This window comes from Falco biarmicus, chromosome 1 (genome assembly GCF_023638135.1).
Source record: "Falco biarmicus isolate bFalBia1 chromosome 1, bFalBia1.pri, whole genome shotgun sequence".
NCBI classification, from domain to species: Eukaryota; Metazoa; Chordata; class Aves; order Falconiformes; family Falconidae; genus Falco; species Falco biarmicus.
In genome coordinates, this window is record NC_079288.1 from 119,444,996 (window position 1) to 119,463,738 (window position 18,743).

The window sequence follows — 18,743 nt, forward strand, 5'->3', positions numbered from 1 at the left end:
GGAAAGAAACAGTCACTTCTGTTCTCCAGATAAGAATTTTTTAATTACCAGAACAATGTTTCAGCATTTACAAAACTTTTTCTAAGCCTGTTTTTCAACTTTAGCTTATCAACTCTAATCACAGAGTATGATAAACACTTGGAAGAAATGAGGGAACAGCTGCAGCTTTATCAGGTATGGATGTTTCTAACATATCAATACTACAAAATACTAAGAATATAGTCTTGAAATCTAGGCCATTAGTTTTCTCAATAAAGGAAAGTGTGCCTGCGTCATGCTTCACTAACTTGCAGGACTGCAGTCTGCCTCAAGTGGATGAATGGAGAGCGTTCTATGACCAGATTGGGAGATTGTCCAATTTGCACAGAGTACTGTGAGTTTGGAATAGTGTTGTGAAATGAAACACACATGGTTTATTTCTTTAGGTGTTCTGATATGGTTGCAGGTATTTTCCTAGGTGACAATCAGGTGAGGCAGCTGTTTCCCTCTTTCCTCACAGGTCTGATCTTGGCTATGCAGTCCAGCTCACTCCTGTAGGTGCAGATAGCCACAGCGTTTTTCATTCTCAATAATTCTTCAGATTCAAATAAGTCTTTAAATGTGTTTTTTCATGGAGGTGGAGGGGGACTGTTCTCCTTTCAATCGCAGAGAAATGAAACCTGTTAGTGCTTCATATGATCATTAAACCTCAAACTTATATGTTTAATAATAAAAACCTGTGGCATACAGAAAGCAATTTTTACTTGTGATTTACATGCAAATGTTGTACTCTAGTCTTGGTTTGATGCACCTGATTTGTTTGATCTGTCCCTCATAAAGATTTGGCAAATAAAGTTTTCAAGCTTGGCCGATTTCAGAAGGCAATAGAAGCACTATGGTTTTGTTGCACTGGTTAGTTAACGAACCAGTCTGTCTGACTCATGTAACTGAAGCTTCTCCTCGACTAATTCCTAAACTATTTTCTCAAATGCTTACTGCATAAAAGATGAGTTAACACTGTATCCCTATAATAACTTAATTAAGAATCAACCTGTAAGAGCAATATGAATTCTGAAAAGTTTAATGCTCATAATAACCTCTGAATGCTGAGGTATAACAGGACTTTCATTTAGTGTATTATGCTGCGTTAAATTGTCCATATTTTACAGTATTAGTCAGAATTAAAAGATGAAAGAATTACCAAAGCTTGTGTCGCTTCAATGAGTGCTTACTCTTGCATGTTTTTGTGTTAGGTACAAATGAGTGATATGAGGCTAAAATTTGAACAAGTCACCAAGGAAAATGAAAGGTAAATAATTACACTGCCCTGTCACTGCTGTTTTTCTTTATTTCTAAACCTTGAAAAGCTTTTTTTCTGGGCCCTTGAAATCTTTTGTATCTACTTAATAGTTGAAGATTTCATAGTCACGAGCTTAATGTTAGTCTTTAAGTGCTTAGTATAGATTACAGTACCAGCTTTAGATTTAACCATATCTCTAAAGGACCTAGATATTAAACTATTTCAAACTCTTGCACTTATACAATATAACTTAATAGATTTAAATACGAATTCAAAGTAAATAGTATGTACAGATTGAAGGTATGGTATACTTCAGTTTTTTAAAAATATCCCTGTTTAATACTTTGCTCAACTTAATCCTTTGAATGTCAGGCTGCATGCAGAGTTGAAAGACGCTTTTGAGAAGCAACTGGAGGCTCTTCCTTTCATGCCTCTGGGAACTGATATTCCTGCAGATGAACGCATAGTGAGAAACCTTCAAGAGCAACTACAACTTACGAATCAAGTATGTGAGATGCAACATTTGTACTGTTTTATTTCTGTTGCTGTGCCTTGTTAGATTAAGGGAAGCTGTTTTACTTCTTCATTCAGAATGCATTTGTTCAGAGTTCCTCGAGACTATTTTGAGTCCCTCTTGACTTTCTGTAGCTAAAGAAACATGTACTTTCAACTTAAAGACCTGAAGGTACTTCTTTCCTAGGTTCATGTAAGAAGGTTTTAATATTATTTTGTGCCTGTAATTTTTCCTAGTTGACTTGATATTTATGTTGAATTCCTGACCAGGAAATCAATGCAATACTTTAATAAAACAAGCTACTACAGAAACTTTGTTCAATTAATCAAAAACGTTGTAATATGATATGAGGAAGCAAGTATATGTGTGGTATAGAAAATAATATTTAAATCTGAAAAGATAAGCAGATTTGGTTGAGCATATTACAATGATGTATCAATCCTATTGTATATGATTAAGCTGATGTTAATGACAGCTGAATTTTTGTGTTTGAATATTACATATACTGTAGGCCCACAGTAAATAACTGTAAAAGTTTGAGCTGTAAAAAAAAAAAAAAAAAAAAAAAATCTGGAAAACTTCAAGTTCACTTGTAGGTGGAATTTGAACTTTTAAGCATCTCTTTTTCTGCATCTGAATTTGTAGTTTTGTCTGCGTGGTTGTAATTTGTGCAGACAAAGGTACAGAAAATGGTGTTTCTTCAAAATAAAAGTTAAAACCTCTCTTTTTAGAGAACGAGAGGTGAAGGTAAATGTGCTATGATAAACTGTTTTACACAAGCTTTTATGCTGTTTCTTAGGAAAAAGAACAAGCAATAGAGCTCTGGCAGACTGTATTACAAGAGCATGATCGACTCCAGCAGCAGTACCAGGAACGCATGACTGAAACGCAGATTCATGTGGCAGAAAGGCAAAAACAGAAAGTAATTTTTGTTTGTTTTTGTTAATTTTGGAATGTCTTTCTATATTATAGAGATGAGATTCTGAGTCTGTGTGTAGTGAAACTGAACTTGGGGGGGGTTCTACCAGTGCTGTTAATTATTTTCCATAGTAGTTATCTAAGGTTGAGTAGTCAGGTGTGGTCACTGATTCATCAGATAAATGCACTGTTATAATTGGAAAAGTTTAAAATATATGGACAGGAACCTGAGGAATGCACTGAATTTGAGTCATCTTAGTGCGATATATATGTATGTGTGTACAACACACGTATATAAACAAATGCGTTTGAATTGCATGGTTGGAAATCTTAAGTAGATTTAAGTCTGGAAAAGTTGCTAGAAATTTCTGAATTATACAGTGGAAGTCTTTCTTGTTTTGTCCTATGTTTTGAATCCTGAATTTTGTGTGTAAGATTACAGTGGGATAGTGGGAAAAGTACTCTCCATTTCCTGTTTTAATTTAGTATAGAGGCATGTATAAACAGATGAAAAGTTCACCAGTGTTCTTCTAATGCTAGTTTGCCTGTTTCTCTTCTGCTGTTTCTGGGGAAGGTCCTTCAGGAGGTCCTAGTTCAGAAAAGCTCTTTGGCTCTGTTGAGCTATATAACAATGCTCAGTGTGTGAAGAACTAATAGAAACTTCATGACTGTGTGTACCTCACTACAGATACTTCTAAGTCTGTAAAGAGATGTGATGAATTATTTAACATTTCCATTTTCAAGTACGCTAGACCTGTGGGCACAGTTACAGGTCTCATGGAACAGAATTTTATTTACTGATTTTTGCTCTTTTGTGGTATGAAGTCCACCTCAGCAGTATGCTCTCTTCCAAGAAACAAAAATATCTGTATAGCTCTTTTGCTCCGTCAAATTTCATAACTATTTCAAGTTATAGTTATGAAGGCTCTTATATATGTGTAATTCCAGCTTTTTACTCGTGTTCCTTCTGTTTGACAACGTAACACAAGAAATAATTGTTACTGGTGATATACACGTAGTAGAACATACAGAATCATTGGTATCTGTTGGAGGGTTTAGGGTGTCATGAAAGGGTGGTTTCAGTTAAGTCACTTAAAGAATCACCATCAAATATATAAACAAAACAGTTTTAATAGGAATTTGTTGGAGTGCAGTTTCCAAAGTTCAATGGCAAGGTTCACTATTACTTACTATATGGGTAAGTTACACAAAGAAGCATCAAATTAAAATTAAGCTGGAATGATTTACACAGAGATTAAAGACATAAAAGGGTAAGGGAGACCTTCCCATTGAGTCATAAGGTTGAGAGTGGACCCCCTTGCTTTATTAAAATAGTTTATAGAGTTGGGGCATGGCTAGATCCAACCTTAGTGTGGGACTTGGTCAGCAGTTTAGGTCTAAAGGATGTAAGGAATATTCACAGTTTAAGGCTGATCATAGGATTTTGGTGGCACATAATCGTAGACTAATTTATCATTTACAAGGTGAATCAAATAGGATTTACTTATAAAAGTGGCTCAACTATAGATTCAAAAGGGTAATACTTATTATGAAGTTACTAAATCAATTCACACATCCAGGAATAGAAGTAGTTCCCCTCAAGCTCAGTGAAATACTCAAATCAAATGCCTTTGCATTTCTCAGTGGGCAGAGGGTTGAGCCTCAATGCAGGAAAATCAGCCCAGGCAGTGTCATCAGCTTTTGGCGGTGGTCCCCCTAGTACCACAGACTTGGAGTTTGTGACCTCCGAGAGGTGTCCTGCTCAGAGGGGAGGCGATTTCACAGCCCATTTCAGTCCAGGAGGGCCTCACTTAGAACCACTGATCATAGGTTCTGAGATGGTTGGCTTTAGTCATTGGTAATTTTTTTGTCCTGGCTGTGATCAGAGTCAGTAACAAATAGAACTTTTCCAAAATTCCATTGACAGTGGTACCGTACCACTTGGGAGTCATAATAAAGAGTGTTCCTAGGCTTTTTAGGGATGTTGTGGTCTAGATAAGGAATGCTCCAAGGCTAGCAGGTGGTGGTGTTGCTCAAGTAAGGGTTGTTTCTGGTACAGCCAGTGCAGTTTCCCACCTCAGCTGTGCAAGAGTTGCTAGTACAGTCAAGGGAGGCTTAACCACCCAACTCATTACACTGAGGCTAGGGCCTAACAGGGATTCCTGAGACTGTAAAGTAGCCCAGGGAAGCAGGTGAGATGCACTGCCACATAGTGCTGTCAGATTCCACTTGTCATTGTTACCTAAATTCTTGGTGGTTTTTAATGCCACTGTAACAAGAATGAGGTTGAGCTGCCTTTTAAGCTTAAATGCTACTGGTCTCCCACAGAAAATGGCTTCTCAGTTAAACTCTTGTATTTTAGGTTTTGCTTTTAATGGAGGAGCAGAAAATAGCTATAGGAGGTAAATAGAGCTAGGTAAGGTCAACTAGAATTAGAATTGACAGGATGCAAAGATGAGAGAGGATATCGTTGTAAGGGTTGAAGATAGTAAATAAGGGAGTTGTTAGAGTAGGTTTTTGGCATATGCTTGGCCTTGAGACTGTCGGATAAACACAGTGCAATTAGTAGATATTCCAGCCTAGGGACTTTAGTCTTCTCTGTGCTCTAAAGACACTTGGCATGCTGCAGATGATTTCTCTGTGTTATGCTAGTTTTCCTAGGGTGACAAAGTTCATGTTCAGGGACTCAAGAGTTTAATCAAACAATTACTTGTATGGGCACAAGACATCCTGTGTGGCAAAGAGCAAATTAAATGTGTCCATACAGGCATTTTCTTGAGGGGTACGCATCTGCTGCTGTGCTTAATAGTAGCATCATAGTCTGTGTCACTCTTTAAAGGCAATACTTATGTATGCTTTCATACTTTGATAGTAAGTGTGTATGAGTTTTGGAAGGAGGCAATTTGTAAAGTGCAATTCAGATACATATTTCAGTAGTAAATCTAATCTTCCAGATTGCTAGGTCAACAGCTAATAGCAATCTAATCAAAATCTACAAAAGCATGCTGAATTTCCTGCAATGTGTATAATTTTTTAAAAAAATGTTTCATTGACTATGAAACTCTCTAATTATATGCTCTTTATGATTACAATGATTATAAGAAGCTCTGAATTCTCTTTTTTAGGATCAACTGACTGGCTTTCAACAGTTGACTCGGCAACTTCATATAGCCAATGAGAAAATAGAGTTGGTAAGTAAAACTTTCTGAACAGTGACCTAGTAAACTTTTTTTTTCCTCTGCTAGAGTCTCAAAGTATGAAAGAAAAGCAAAAAGTTCTTTATACATACCTTTATACATTCTTGAAAAAAATTGTGCCACTCAGATTTGCAAACTTCTCTAGGGACCAGTGAAGAAAAAAGTACTAATAGCTTTTTTTTCCTGAACTGCAAACACCAGGTCAGGGTGGTTTGGAGTTCATATTGTGTGAGCTCTTTCTTCTAGAAGTCAGTGGTAAGCTTACTTACTCAGAATTTTAGTATGTGGTGAGTGTACTTGAGTCACACACTTAAAACCATCTTCACAAAAGAAAAACTTACTTAAATGATGACCTCTTATGTAGGCTAGCTCTGCCACGCATTTATCAATTCGTAGTTTGGCACTGCTGGCTTCTTTGTCATTGAATTTTTCAAGATTTTTTCTGAGCTCTAATCATCTGCTAGTGCTTCATCCATATCCATAGGTTATAAGACTTATTAGTCTTTAAGCTTTAACCTAGGACATCCAGGATTGACAAACAATTTTAATATCATACAAAAGTCAAGGTGAAGTTTCTGGCTGAGCAGCTGCTTCCCTGAAAGACATGATTCCTGTGTGATCTTTTAAATTTTTTTTTAATTTGTTTGTTGGATGCTAGCAGTGCAGAAAGACTCCTAACCTACTCTAGACAGTCCATTTTTTTCTGTCCTCATCACTGGAACTTTTTTCCTCACATCTGACCTCCTGTTAAAATATAAGCCTGTTTATTTTGTGTGAAATGTAGATATGAAGGAAATATTCCTACATTCTGTCACAGTGCCTCTGTTACTGGAAACTTTTATATTGCTATCTTTTCCCTTTTCCTGCTCTTTCTGTTCTGCTCAAAGCAAGTTAAGTCTTCACGTGTTCTTTGACAATGTTTTTAAGATGTGTAATCATTCTTCTTGCTCACCTTCAAATTCTTTTCATTTGTGCTATCATTCTTGAACTGTGGTGCTGGTAACAGCATAATACTCCAATTGAGCCCTTACCAGTGCTGAGTAGTAGTATATTGCATATTACTACAGAATTGTGTCTTGCAAGCAGTTGTCCTGTTTGCAAGCTATTTAGTTAATATTAATAAAAGCAAAATAATGCACTGAGTACAGGTAGTCGGTGATGGTCTCAAGATTAACTGTTCTCTAAGGACAGATACTTTAGAGTTAGTGGAGGGTTTCTGTCTGAAAAGTCTTGAGCACATACAATGATGAGCTTTTAACGCAGTTTTGCTGAGGATTTGGCTCTGTTTGATCTGCCATTACAAGCAAATCAGTAGTAGGTACCTTAAAACAAACAGAATCACTGAATGCCTAAAAGCATAAAAGTGGAAAGAAATGGTGTGAAGAGGAGACAGTCAAGTGTGTGAACTCTTTGAAAGAGATGAATTGGATGATGTTAAGATAGAGAGAGATCATTATTTGTTTGCATTATCCAAAAAACGTTTGGCAAGGTCTGTTAACAATGGCATAAAGTTATGGGCTAAAAAAGCATTGCCTTTTCTTGAACTAACAAACTGAAAAATAGGAAGTAAAGAGGCAGAATAATTAGTCAAGATTTTTAATTGTGGCAAAACAGCTGTGCTTCCTAGGTGTGCTCAGGTTAGAGTTGTTCAGCATATTTATAAATGTTCTGGAAATGAGATTCAGTACTGAGGCAACAGTGTTAACTACTTATGTTAAACTATTTAAGGTAGTGAAAACTGAAGTAAATGGCAGAAATTTGTAGAAAAATCTGATTATGTTGAGTATCTGGGTGAATTTTACTTAACATTTCATTGGTATTAATAAAAGCAAAATCGTGCACGTGGGCAAGAGGGAGCTTTTGCTTTGGGTACTCTGTGATGGTCTTGAAATTAACTTGCCACTCAGAATAAGTATTTTAGAAGTAGGAAGTGTCTAAAACAATCCTTTAGCAGCAATCAAAAAAGCAAGAAGAATGTTGGCAATTACTGGGGGTAGAGGTGGGTAAGGAATATATTGTGCATAAATCCATAGTACAGTAGCATCTTGAATGCTGCTTGCAGTTGTGGTCATCTCTACTATTTCAATGTAAGGTATATGTAAGATCTAGAAAAGACTAGTAGGGTGACAGTTGAAGGAGAAAGCCATAGTGCTGGAGGTGTCAGTCATAGTAAAAACGAAGGAGGAGCAATCGCTCCATTTTTTTCTTAGATTTAAACAAACTAATTCTTTCCAGCAGTATGTGGTCTACTGTGGTATTCACTGTCACAAGGTATTCTAGATACCTAAACTACATGGAAATGCAGATGGTAGATCTGAGTTATTACAGTTCTCATCTCAGGAAGTTCTTATACTACCAAAATATGGGGAAAGAGGGGGATAATTAGGTAACATCACTATGCACTTGCCTTTGTAAAATTCTCTACATAAACCTTGGCACTTGGGAGACCAGGCACAGTGTTAAATAGACCTTATTAGCTAATGTATGATATTATATTCTGTAGAAATGCCCAATAAAAATTCTGAATCTGTAACATTTTCAATACAATAAAGAACATGTTCCTAAATATCTCCTTATTTTGCAGAGCAATCAACAGTTTCTGAAAACTGTAACAGAACAGAACGTGGAACTAGAACAGCTACGAAAACAACTGAGGTATAAACCAGGCAATTTAAAAAAATTATTAAATATCTTTTCTATAGCTGTTTTGAACCTGCTGCTGTATCATGGGCCTTGCTTGTACGGGAAACTGACTTGATAGTGGTAGTTATGATGGTTTCAGTAAATTCAGTTTGTTAGAAGTGTGTGCATCATAAGTGCTAGGGTAGCATATTTCCATTTAGTTTTATTTGGTTCAGCTGTTTCCTGAAATAGTGAACATTTGCCCTTTAATTTAAAAGAAACAAAGTGTTGGTATCACAGCAAGATTGACTCTGAAGATAGATTTCCATTAGAATACAGTTTGCTCAAAATCCAGTTACATAATAACTCATTAGAAAACTTCCATTCACTGTTTCTCAATAAAAAGCTCTAAACCATAGGCTTTTTGAAAGTTAGAGGTCAGGGAAGTGTTAATTATATTCCTGAGGTATATCAAGGAAAATGAGAAAAATACCTGCAACACAACTTCAGATTATTTGTATTTACAGCCAAAGTCTGTTCAATGCCAGTTTACTGATCTGTTAACTCTTTTAATTAGTGATGGCTGAGGTCAAAATAAATTTCATTTCAGTAAACGGTGAATTTGTGAAGTGACAATAAAAAGGAAATGATTATCAATCAGTGACTTTTTCTTTGTATAACATTACCTGGAGCTTTAAATAAACTTTTTAAAATAAACTTTCAAGTTTAATAAGCTTAAAATTTGTGATGTACTCTAAATTGTGGTTTCATTATTAAATTTTCCTTTGATTTTTAGTTACTGTAATTTCCTTTGATACCGTGATCAAAATATTTAATATGAACTGCTATGATGTTTTAGTTATTACCTTTTGATTTTCAAGAACATCACCCCAACAGTGGTAAAACCATTTCCATTTTTATGTAAACAGTTTAAGATGGCCCTGGCTCTGTGTGTTTGCATGCACATGTGTTCGTGCACTCAGTTTCATATGCAGCTTTTGCAGGTAACGCTGGTATGTAGAAACCTAGGTGGGCTGAGTGCGTACTGATGCTGATTTTTATCCCTCCAAGAAAGAATGGCTGCATCAGACGTTCCCTCTCCTCTGTCACAGACCCATACAAAATATTACATGAAGAGCCATTGGTAACTGTTTTAATGCAAAGTTTGTCACTGTAAAGACCTGGTGTTTCAGATTTCAGCATCTGTGCAGTGACTAGAGTACTAATTGTAGATCTTAAAGTTACTGTGTCGCAATACCCGTAGTAAAAATATACAGGTTTAGAATGAATGAACAGATTAATTAGCGTTAAGTATTGGTCGTTGTTGAATGTTTGGATACAACCAATTTTAAATTTTTTAATTTTAAATTTTTACATTAAACTTTCTTGCTGTTAGAGCAATAAAAATCAGCTGCTTCTAGTATTAAGCTTTCACCCCCTGCTTGGTACGTCATGGTTTACTTACTAGAAGAATTTTGAATTAAACAATGTTTATTTTCATGTTTCCTTTGTACAATAAATTTAGGAAAAGAACCTGCTTACAAATGCCAAGTTACCTCAATCACCGAAGATGTGGTTTTGAGGCAGACTTCTTAGCACCTCGCATTTTTATTAGCAAGAATTTTTCCATGGAAAAACTATTTTTTTCAAAATAGTGTGTTTTGGAAGAGGAAAATACTATGGCAAGCAATCAAAGGGCTAAGCTGATATTCAAGTTATTTGCTAAAATAAAGTAATTCCAAACTCAGACATCACTTGGAATTTGGTTGTGCATGCTACTATTCTTTAAAAAGAAAGAACAACATTTTCATATTCCTGCTTCTTTGGAATTTCTTTCCTTCCAGAAGGTATTAGTATTGAGTTATTGTTACCTCATTCATCTATAAATCTTTGGTCTTGAATTGACATGCTTACATTGATTCATGTAATAAGTATGTATGAAGGCAATTAGCATTAACTGAACCTGTGTTAGATATTCAATAAATGCCATCAACATTCAGTTTATTACTGTATTTGTAACACTCAGTGGATTTGACTTTAAAAAACCCAACCAAACAAAAAACACCCACAAAAAAATCCCCTAAGCAAACAAACAAAAAACCCCTTAAAATCATACAGGTTCTGGTTGAGCAGCCAGTTAAGTGCTTTTGTCAAAATTGCAGATGTCATGGTTTCATTTTTTTTTTTTCTTCTGTCAAAATTGCAGATGTCATTATTTCCTTTTGTCTCATCTTTATTTCCTTTTTTACAAGGAAGCTCCTTTTTAGGCTTGATCCTTGGAGTTAAATGCAGTTCTTCAGTGATACTAATTTGATCAAATAATTTGGAATGTGGCATGACAACCAAAATGGTCAGACTCTTTGATTCAGAGCCGTGCCCACGCTGAAGGATCTCTGTAACTCTGTATGGCACTGGGTGTGGATAGTAGAAAGGAAGTGCATGTTTTCTGCTTAAACTGCTGCTTCATGAAGAAGGTATATTAAGAGGCTGAAATCCCTGGGACTGACTGAAAGCTAGTGGATCATCTTGCTCTGAACTTTTATTCACACACACTCAAATATCTCTGCATGTTTTTGATTAGGTGCTGTTTTATAAACAGTGAAAGTGTGAGTGAATTTAGACTTCCATCTAAGTATCCACAGGGCTGGAGTAATCCTCTTCTGCTTGGTTCAGAACACTAGATTTCTGATTTTAATATGTTCTATTTGGGGCAAGACTGCTCAACACGTGGTTTAAGTCAATCAAAGCAGAACTGCATGCCATTAATTAATAAATGGACAATCAGTGGCCTATACATTAATGATCAATAGTAATAATATAACAGGTAAATCATGACACTAGGCATTTGCAATATATCACTGAAGAAACATAAATCTCTAAACAGCCTTTTGTAGTTGATGCCGTGAAGTACCGCTCTTGCGCGCTTGCTTGCTCTTACAGAGGTACACACCCCCTCTCTCACAGGAGGCGTGGGTTTAGGGTACGTGCACAACGCACAAATACTCCCTTTTTGGGAAATACATGTTCCCTCATCTACACACCTTTCATGCTGGAGGTGTGGGTCTTCCAGCTTTATGCGTTCTTGTGCCACTCCCTGAAGGCTGCTACTGGTGCCCTGTTGAGAAGGCAGCCCTTGAGTTCCCACGTGCCCACCTGGTGTGTTGGTCCCCGTGTGTCTCACCTGTGGTGCCACCTGGGTGTAGGCTGTTCCTGGGGTCTGCTGGGGCAGCAGCTCTCGGGCTTGGGAAAAGGTGGTAATGCCAGTGGGGTGTCTCCTGGCATGTTGCAGTTTTGCTGCTGGGCTCTCACTCTAAGGTCAGTCACCCACAATTGCAAGTTTTTGTGTTTTCTTTCAAGTTGTTGCTTTTCAGAAGTCTCTGTAGTTGCTTCATCTGACTGGTGTTGATCATGAGCAACCTTTGTCATTGTTGCTCTCCACGTAGCATCTCAGTTTTGGGCAAAGAGGCTCTTGGAGGAATTTCGCATTTCTGATTATGAGCACTGATTATGCTCACTTCTCTTTTAGATTAGCTAAAAGTCCTTGCAACCCATAAAGCATTACTATATTAAACTTAAAAAGCTAATGATGGCAGTACATATGCTGTACTATTTATATACTATTACACTAGCTATTAAAGAGTCATAGTCTGTCATGCATAAAGGCAATGTAGTATTTGATGTATTTCTATACAGAATTTAGGTTTAAACAGATTTCATTTATATGCTAGAATTTTTACTAATTAATAGTGCTTTGGTGTTTCAAAGCTCTGTTGTATGCAGTTAATCGTGTAGTCCACTGTATTACTGCTCTCTTGAATTAACTACTAGCGGCTGCCTCTGGAGAGGGTACGCTTAACGGTCGGTGACTGAATGGTCTTCACCAGTGACATGAACTGTTGAGTTCAGCTGCGAGTATTAAAAATGTCTTAATCTATATGCTAATGAAATATTTTTAAAGATCTGTAGATAAAACATAGAAACTAAGAAACTTGGTATTGCTAGAGCATTTCAGAATCTTAAGGCTTTTAAACAGATAACGTGCCGGGATTATGTTAAGGATCTATTGCACAGTGAGAATAAAAGCTGCGTCTTTAGAATCAATGTGTTCCCTGTTAAACACACACTTTTGAATTTTATCTGAATTTGGTCATTAAAATTTACTTTTATGACTTAAGCTGTGCTGAGTTTTATGACCACTTCAGATTTATTTTATTTTTCGCTGCTTATGATGGATTTTAAGGTTTGGTTTGGTTTTGGGTTACAGCACGTTTTAAATATTTTTGGGGAAGCAACTGAATGTCTTCATAAATTTGACGGTTTTTCTTTGTAGGGGAAAGTTGTGTGATTCAAATGGAGCAAGATCAAAGTTTTGGACTTGCAATGAGGCCTATGCATCTGGGAATAATGTTTTTATCTTTGTTTTTGCTTTTTAAGGAAATCATAACGAAATTAGCTGTTCTGATTAATTAAGTATTTGCTGTAGAGTTGCTAGCATTATGTGTATTTTGCTTAAGATTTTCACACAGGTATATTATGCTTTTGTCTTTTATGGCCATTAAATCAAAATTATTATTTCTATAAGGAGTTTTTCCTTGAAGTTGATTCTTAAAAGTATTAAATATTTCCTAGCTTCTTTCATGACTATTAGTGCTCCAGTTTTCATTAGCTTATGTTTGCTCTTTTTTAACTTCCTGATATATTCAGTCATTAGTCTTTAAATTTAGCCTAATATGCAGCCTGAATAATTGGGTTACACCCCAGGTGAAGGACACTCTATGTCTTTCTGTTCCCAAGTCAGAGGAGTAGGATGGTTGCTCATTTTAATAAGCTTTTCTACTGAAGAGGAACTCTGATTCATTAACTAGTCCTTTTTTGTTTGTTTGTTTTCCTTTTTCTGTTTCAGCTTATAAAACTTGTTCAGATTACAAAGCACATCAGTTAAATTCTTCAGAAGTGGTTAATGATAGTTTTTTTTTTAATTCCTAGTCAAATTGCTTTAAAAAGTGAAATCTAATTCTGAAAAAGATTTCTCTAGTAAGTATTTGTGGCCAATTATATTTAAGTTACTGAATCACTTAAATTTTTTTGGTTGCCTAGTCTTCCCAAGTATTTAATCAACACATACACCTTCCTGTTAAGCTATCTTTAAAAAGTCATTTCCACAGGACAGTTTAATGAATTTGGTATTGTTCTCTCGCTCTGCCACATAGTAAGGAGAAGAAGAGGGAAATGTTTTCTGCCCTATAGTAACACTATTATGAAATCTGACTGCCCTTTACAGCTATTTCAACAAAGTTGTAACAGAGCTGGTTTTCCCCCCTTTAATAATTGAAGTCTAATTCATAGACTGTTTTCTTTATACAGGCAAGCCAAAATAGATGCACAGACAGCAAATGCTAAAGTTGATGAAATGACCAGATTGACAGAGAAGCTTCAAAGCCAATTGGAAAGAAAGGTATTTTCGAGAAAGGAATCATTTTCTGTTGCAATTGAATGGCTAGTCAGTTAACTGAATGCTGATGTTAAATTAATCACAAGTTGTTCTCTAACTTGTTTTCTGTTAGTATATCTTTATTTTGTTGAGGGAAGCTCAGATTACGTCTTGGTAATATATATATTCTTTCTAGGAAGAAGATGTGATATCTGCCCAGCAAAGAGAAACAGCGTCTGACAAACGCTTGCAGCAAATGCAGTCTAGTATAAAACAATTAGAAACAAGGTAAAACTAGCTCATTTGGTGTTAATAGCAGGTTACATGCAAGTGAGATAGAATACTACATTCTTTTCAGCCTCTGGGTTTTGTGTTCCTGAGCGGTTCTGTTTTGTCAGATATGCTTGGCTGCTTTCTATGTTCTTTATTCTATTCTGCAGCCTTTCAGAACAGCTTCTGATCTCAGTGTCTTTAAAATGCTAAAACAGTCCACCTGATTTTATTGACTGTAATGGAGAAAAAATGAGGCATATTTTTTCGTTCTAGTGCATAAATTCTAGTAACTCAACTCTTGTTAGCTGTAGGTGGAGTTCTGAAGAAAAACATTCACATGGGAATGTGAAAATGTTTATGTAAGCTAGCTGTTTTTGAGGTGAATACTGTTTTTATCTTTCCATGTTAAATAAGATTTGGATTCAGGTCTTAGTTCCACCATCTTAATACAAAAAGGTTATTTAATAAACCTGTTAAAGCACATTTCTTAAACAAATGCTAGTTACAAAAGTTTGAATACCTGCCAAGGAGTGGAACTTTAACTCCAGGGCTATCTACTGGAAGATGTAAGACTTGATCGGGTTCTTTTGTCTGGATTTTTTTCCCCCCTTCACTTCCCAAGGGTACGACACCTAGCTGAGCACAGTGATTTTGATTCAAGTGTCACAAACACTTAAATTATTAACGTTAGTCAGACCACCTGATAGCTAAGAAGAATTCGTAAATTTCTTAGTTGTGTGAGTGTTCACCTTCCACTCTTGGTCACAGCCTTGTGAGCGTGATTAGCAGACTCCTCAATAACTCTAGAAACCAAGTAATTACTAGCAACCTAACCTTGTGACTATGTGGTCAAGTACTGCCTCGAGGAGTTGCACAGACTTGTGTGGCTAGCTCTACTTCATTATTTTCACTGCCCTAAGCGTTGTGGAGGGGCTTAAGTGTATTTTAGAATGTCTTAGAAATCAGCTGGTTTCATTATTTTCTATATGAAAATTTCTATAGGCTTTTGGCTCTACAAAAATAGAGTGGTTGTCTGTCTTTGTGTGTTTTATGACAAACATGTCAGAAAGTAAAAAAGCATTGCTGCTTGAAAAGGCAGCCCAAGCGTTGCCAAAGTGCTCACTGTGGATATTTAGAACCATGCACTTCATTGAACCAGCATCACTTGTGGAACTTCCTGAGATTTTTTTTTTAAGGATACCCCTGAGGCTCTCTTGCCCTTTCTCATGCCTACCAATATGGACAATCATAATTAAACAACAAGAATTTCTGAGGTGCTGCAAAATTACCAGTGGTTTTCTTGTTCTAATGGTATAGCTGCAATTTCATTGCCCACATCCAATTATTCCATTTCCTCCACAGAGGAAAACTTTATTCCTTCTGGGGCTGTTCTATTCTGTTTTAATATAGAGCATTTTCAGTGATATATCCCAGGATAGCAACATTCTTCCAAGGATCTTTTGAGATTATGTATGAGTTAACTCCTTTAATTCTGTTTCTTTCTAGGGCGCTGAATATTAAAGACTGTCCAAAAACAAGCAAAGCCAGGGATGCAGTTTTGGCAACTTCCAAATAGATACTTCCTATCAGTTTAGTTTGAAAGAAGTGGTGTCTTAATTAAGCATTTTATTGTTAAATGAGTAAAATGATTACTGTCTTGTAGATTACGTGTTACTGTCCAAGACGCCGAAGAGCTGAGAACAGAAAGAACAGCCCTGGAGAAACAAATCGGAGAGCTTCAGACAAAGTACACTAATCTAGAAAGGGAGAAGTATGATGCTGTCGCAAAAGTCCAGGACTGCATACAGCTCTTAGAAGAAGCTAACCTACAAAAAAGTCAGGTAAGGCAGTGGATGAAGATATTTCTTAGCTACTAGAATACTTCCATCACTTACAATTGTGGCCTGATTTTGTGTTCTGACAGGCATATATGCATACACAACCAAGCTTCTTTCATGTCTGTTGTACTAAAATTAGTAATGCATCAATTAGGAAACTGATATGACCATACATTACTTAGACTTGTCGTACAGTATGAATTCAAAGAATATGTTGAATGCCTGGATAAAGGTGATCTAAGTGATAATTCTGTACCCGAACTTGAATTTTCAAATATTTTTGGCAGAGTTTCTTACCAAATACTTATAAACAAATTGGGCTGTTGGAATAAAAAGGGAGGTCCTGTTATGAATTTATAACTTATTAATGGTTAGGAGAGAAGAGCTAAAACTAAAGGGACTTTTTTTTAATATGATGGACATAGGTCAGCAAGAGAGTGAGTTCTGTATTCAGATCTTAATTATTCAGATGTAATCTGGAAAAGTGACTGAGTAATGAGTGGCTGAAGTCTGCAGGCAGGCAAAAATTGCAAAGGTGTTTATTAGTGTATTATAAAATGGCAGAAGAAATGCAAATGTGCTGTGCTGGGTGCTGAATTTAGTGTTACCAGGCAAAAAACAGTTTAGGAGATGGTGTGTACACATTCACAAGAATACCTTCACACAGTCCTCAGTGGTGCTCAATACGATGACTAGAATGTTTAGAATATTAACAGAGCTCAGGGTTCTGGTCATTACTGCAGTTAAACTTCTGTGATTCTTCTGTTTTACAAAGGATTATCATCTTGTTACAGTCTTTCCTCCCATATATTTTATAGTTATTTAGGAGACCCTTTGGTGGCATCTTTTCCTTCTCATAATTTCCTCGTACCTTTCTGTATCTTACTTGCTTTATAAACTGATCTTCTACAATTCCCTTTACCTGTTAGGCTGTGTTTCAGAAAGGGGTGAAAAAGCAAGTTTTACATCCTCCAGCTCTTGATGACCACTTTTGGACTTGTCAGTTCCTTTTCCTTAGTAAGATATTTTGATCCTTAATGGCATTCCACTACAGCCTGGTAGTAGGGAAAATATGAAGAATGAAAGGTACAAATAAAATAACTTTTTCGAGAGTTTAAAAAACAGAAAACACTCTTTCATTTGAAAATTACCAGTAAGGGATATAAATCACGTTTCCAGTCTGCTAAGTATATCAGAGCAGTGTTAGAACACCATTCTTCACCCAAACGTAGTTCAGCAGATCATTTGATGCTCTGAAGTCATGTGAAGTTGACAGAAGTGGCCCAGTAAAAATTATTGTGATGTAAATTCTGTCTCTAAGACAGTAATTGAACAGTTACAGATAAATAAGTGGCTTGTTATAAGTAACAGTTTAGATTAATGCTGTAGCAAGAATAAGCTGGAATTTGCACGCACTTGTTAATTTGCTGATCTGGCTAAAATATCACCAGTTTTTCAAACTGGGAAGTCTATTAATGAACAGGATAAAAAAAGGCAGCATAATATACGTATCGGTTTACTCTTCACGTCTTAAACTGTCATCACAGAGGTTTCTCCCTGCTCTGCAAGAGATTGAGGGATGGGAGTAACAGGCTGCCATAAAAATGCTGCTTCTGTTAGGTTAACATTATAAAGCACACAAAGCTAAGCTTGCGAAAAGATGACCAGAAGAATTTTAGAAGAGTAGTTTGAGATACAAGATATGAAGTTAAATTGAATGGGAGCAGTAAAAGAGAGTATGACTGATGAAGTGGCGTGTTACTGCCTGAAGTGAGTAACCTTCTATAGGCTGAATTTATGTCATCTGTTAGGGATATTTTTATGTCTTTCTCCCTATATGGATCTACATATTCTCTGTGTGCCACCTAGGATTTTTCATCTCACTCATCAAGGATTCTATATTCTCTACGTTTTTCGGACCAGTATCTCCTATTATACTTTAACATCAGCATCTTTCTTGCATCCTCCATGTGAAGGGTTCCTTGCTACACCTTTCTCTGTAATTCTTTCCATCTTTCTGTGCTAAAGGGTTATTTGTTTCATTGTTCCACCATGAAAGGGACTGCACACATCTTCCTTTAATTTTCTGGGAGATGAGTGATTTAGTATATCAACCATAAAAATGCTTAGCTATGTGTAGGACATGTGTGTACATATACAGGTATCCAGTTCTCTAACATAACTTTCCACGCGTCATTGTTGGTACTTTTTTATTATAAATCCTGGCCCCAGATGAGAGCGTTGGAGAGTAGCCTTGCCTTTTGGTCTGAGTCCCTGTGCTTTCTTCTCTATAATTCCATGCCCAGCCAAAATCTGAAAATAGAAGAAGGCATCTACTGTCACTAACTTTTTGTGCGGCTCTGATTTGCAAGAATGCTCATTTAGTGTAAAATGTTCTTGCTGTTCTTGTTTTCTCATTGGGTCTCAGTGTCAGCTACTCTGAGTAGTAAAGTAAAAAGGAGAAAAGGTTTTTTGAACACTGACTATGTGTGGTTTTTTCTCTCAGTGCTAGATACTTTGTCACCACTGAAATATTCTCAGTAGTATTTCAAGTTGTTATTTTTTTCTAGGCACTCTTTGGGGAGAAACAAAAGGAGGAGGAAATAAAAAAAATGCAAGATGAAATGTCTCGGCTTGCGGAAGATACTGCTGCAAGAATTAGAAAGGCAGT

General features: G+C 36.4%; 1 protein-coding gene across 5 annotated transcripts in view; it reads left to right on the forward strand.

Moving 5' to 3' along the window:
- SCLT1 (sodium channel and clathrin linker 1) overlaps window positions 1-18,743 on the forward strand; it is a 43,346-nt gene that overhangs the window by 4,984 nt on the left and 19,619 nt on the right. For 4 of the 5 annotated variants that reach the window (XR_008819360.1, XR_008819361.1, XM_056324045.1 and 1 more), the window contains exons 4-13: window positions 105-174; window positions 1,233-1,288; window positions 1,652-1,784; window positions 2,593-2,715; window positions 5,837-5,902; window positions 8,493-8,563; window positions 13,895-13,985; window positions 14,158-14,249; window positions 15,898-16,075; window positions 18,643-18,741. Coding sequence is in view for 3 of the 5 variants with exons in the window: in XM_056324045.1 (XP_056180020.1) it covers window positions 105-174; window positions 1,233-1,288; window positions 1,652-1,784; window positions 2,593-2,715; window positions 5,837-5,902; window positions 8,493-8,563; window positions 13,895-13,985; window positions 14,158-14,249; window positions 15,898-16,075; window positions 18,643-18,741 (979 nt within the window). In the remaining 2 variants the exon portion in view is untranslated. The remainder of the gene's footprint in view (window positions 1-104; window positions 175-1,232; window positions 1,289-1,651; window positions 1,785-2,592; window positions 2,716-5,836; window positions 5,903-8,492; window positions 8,564-13,894; window positions 13,986-14,157; window positions 14,250-15,897; window positions 16,076-18,642; window positions 18,742-18,743) is intronic. The other variant, XM_056324070.1, reaches the window with a different exon arrangement.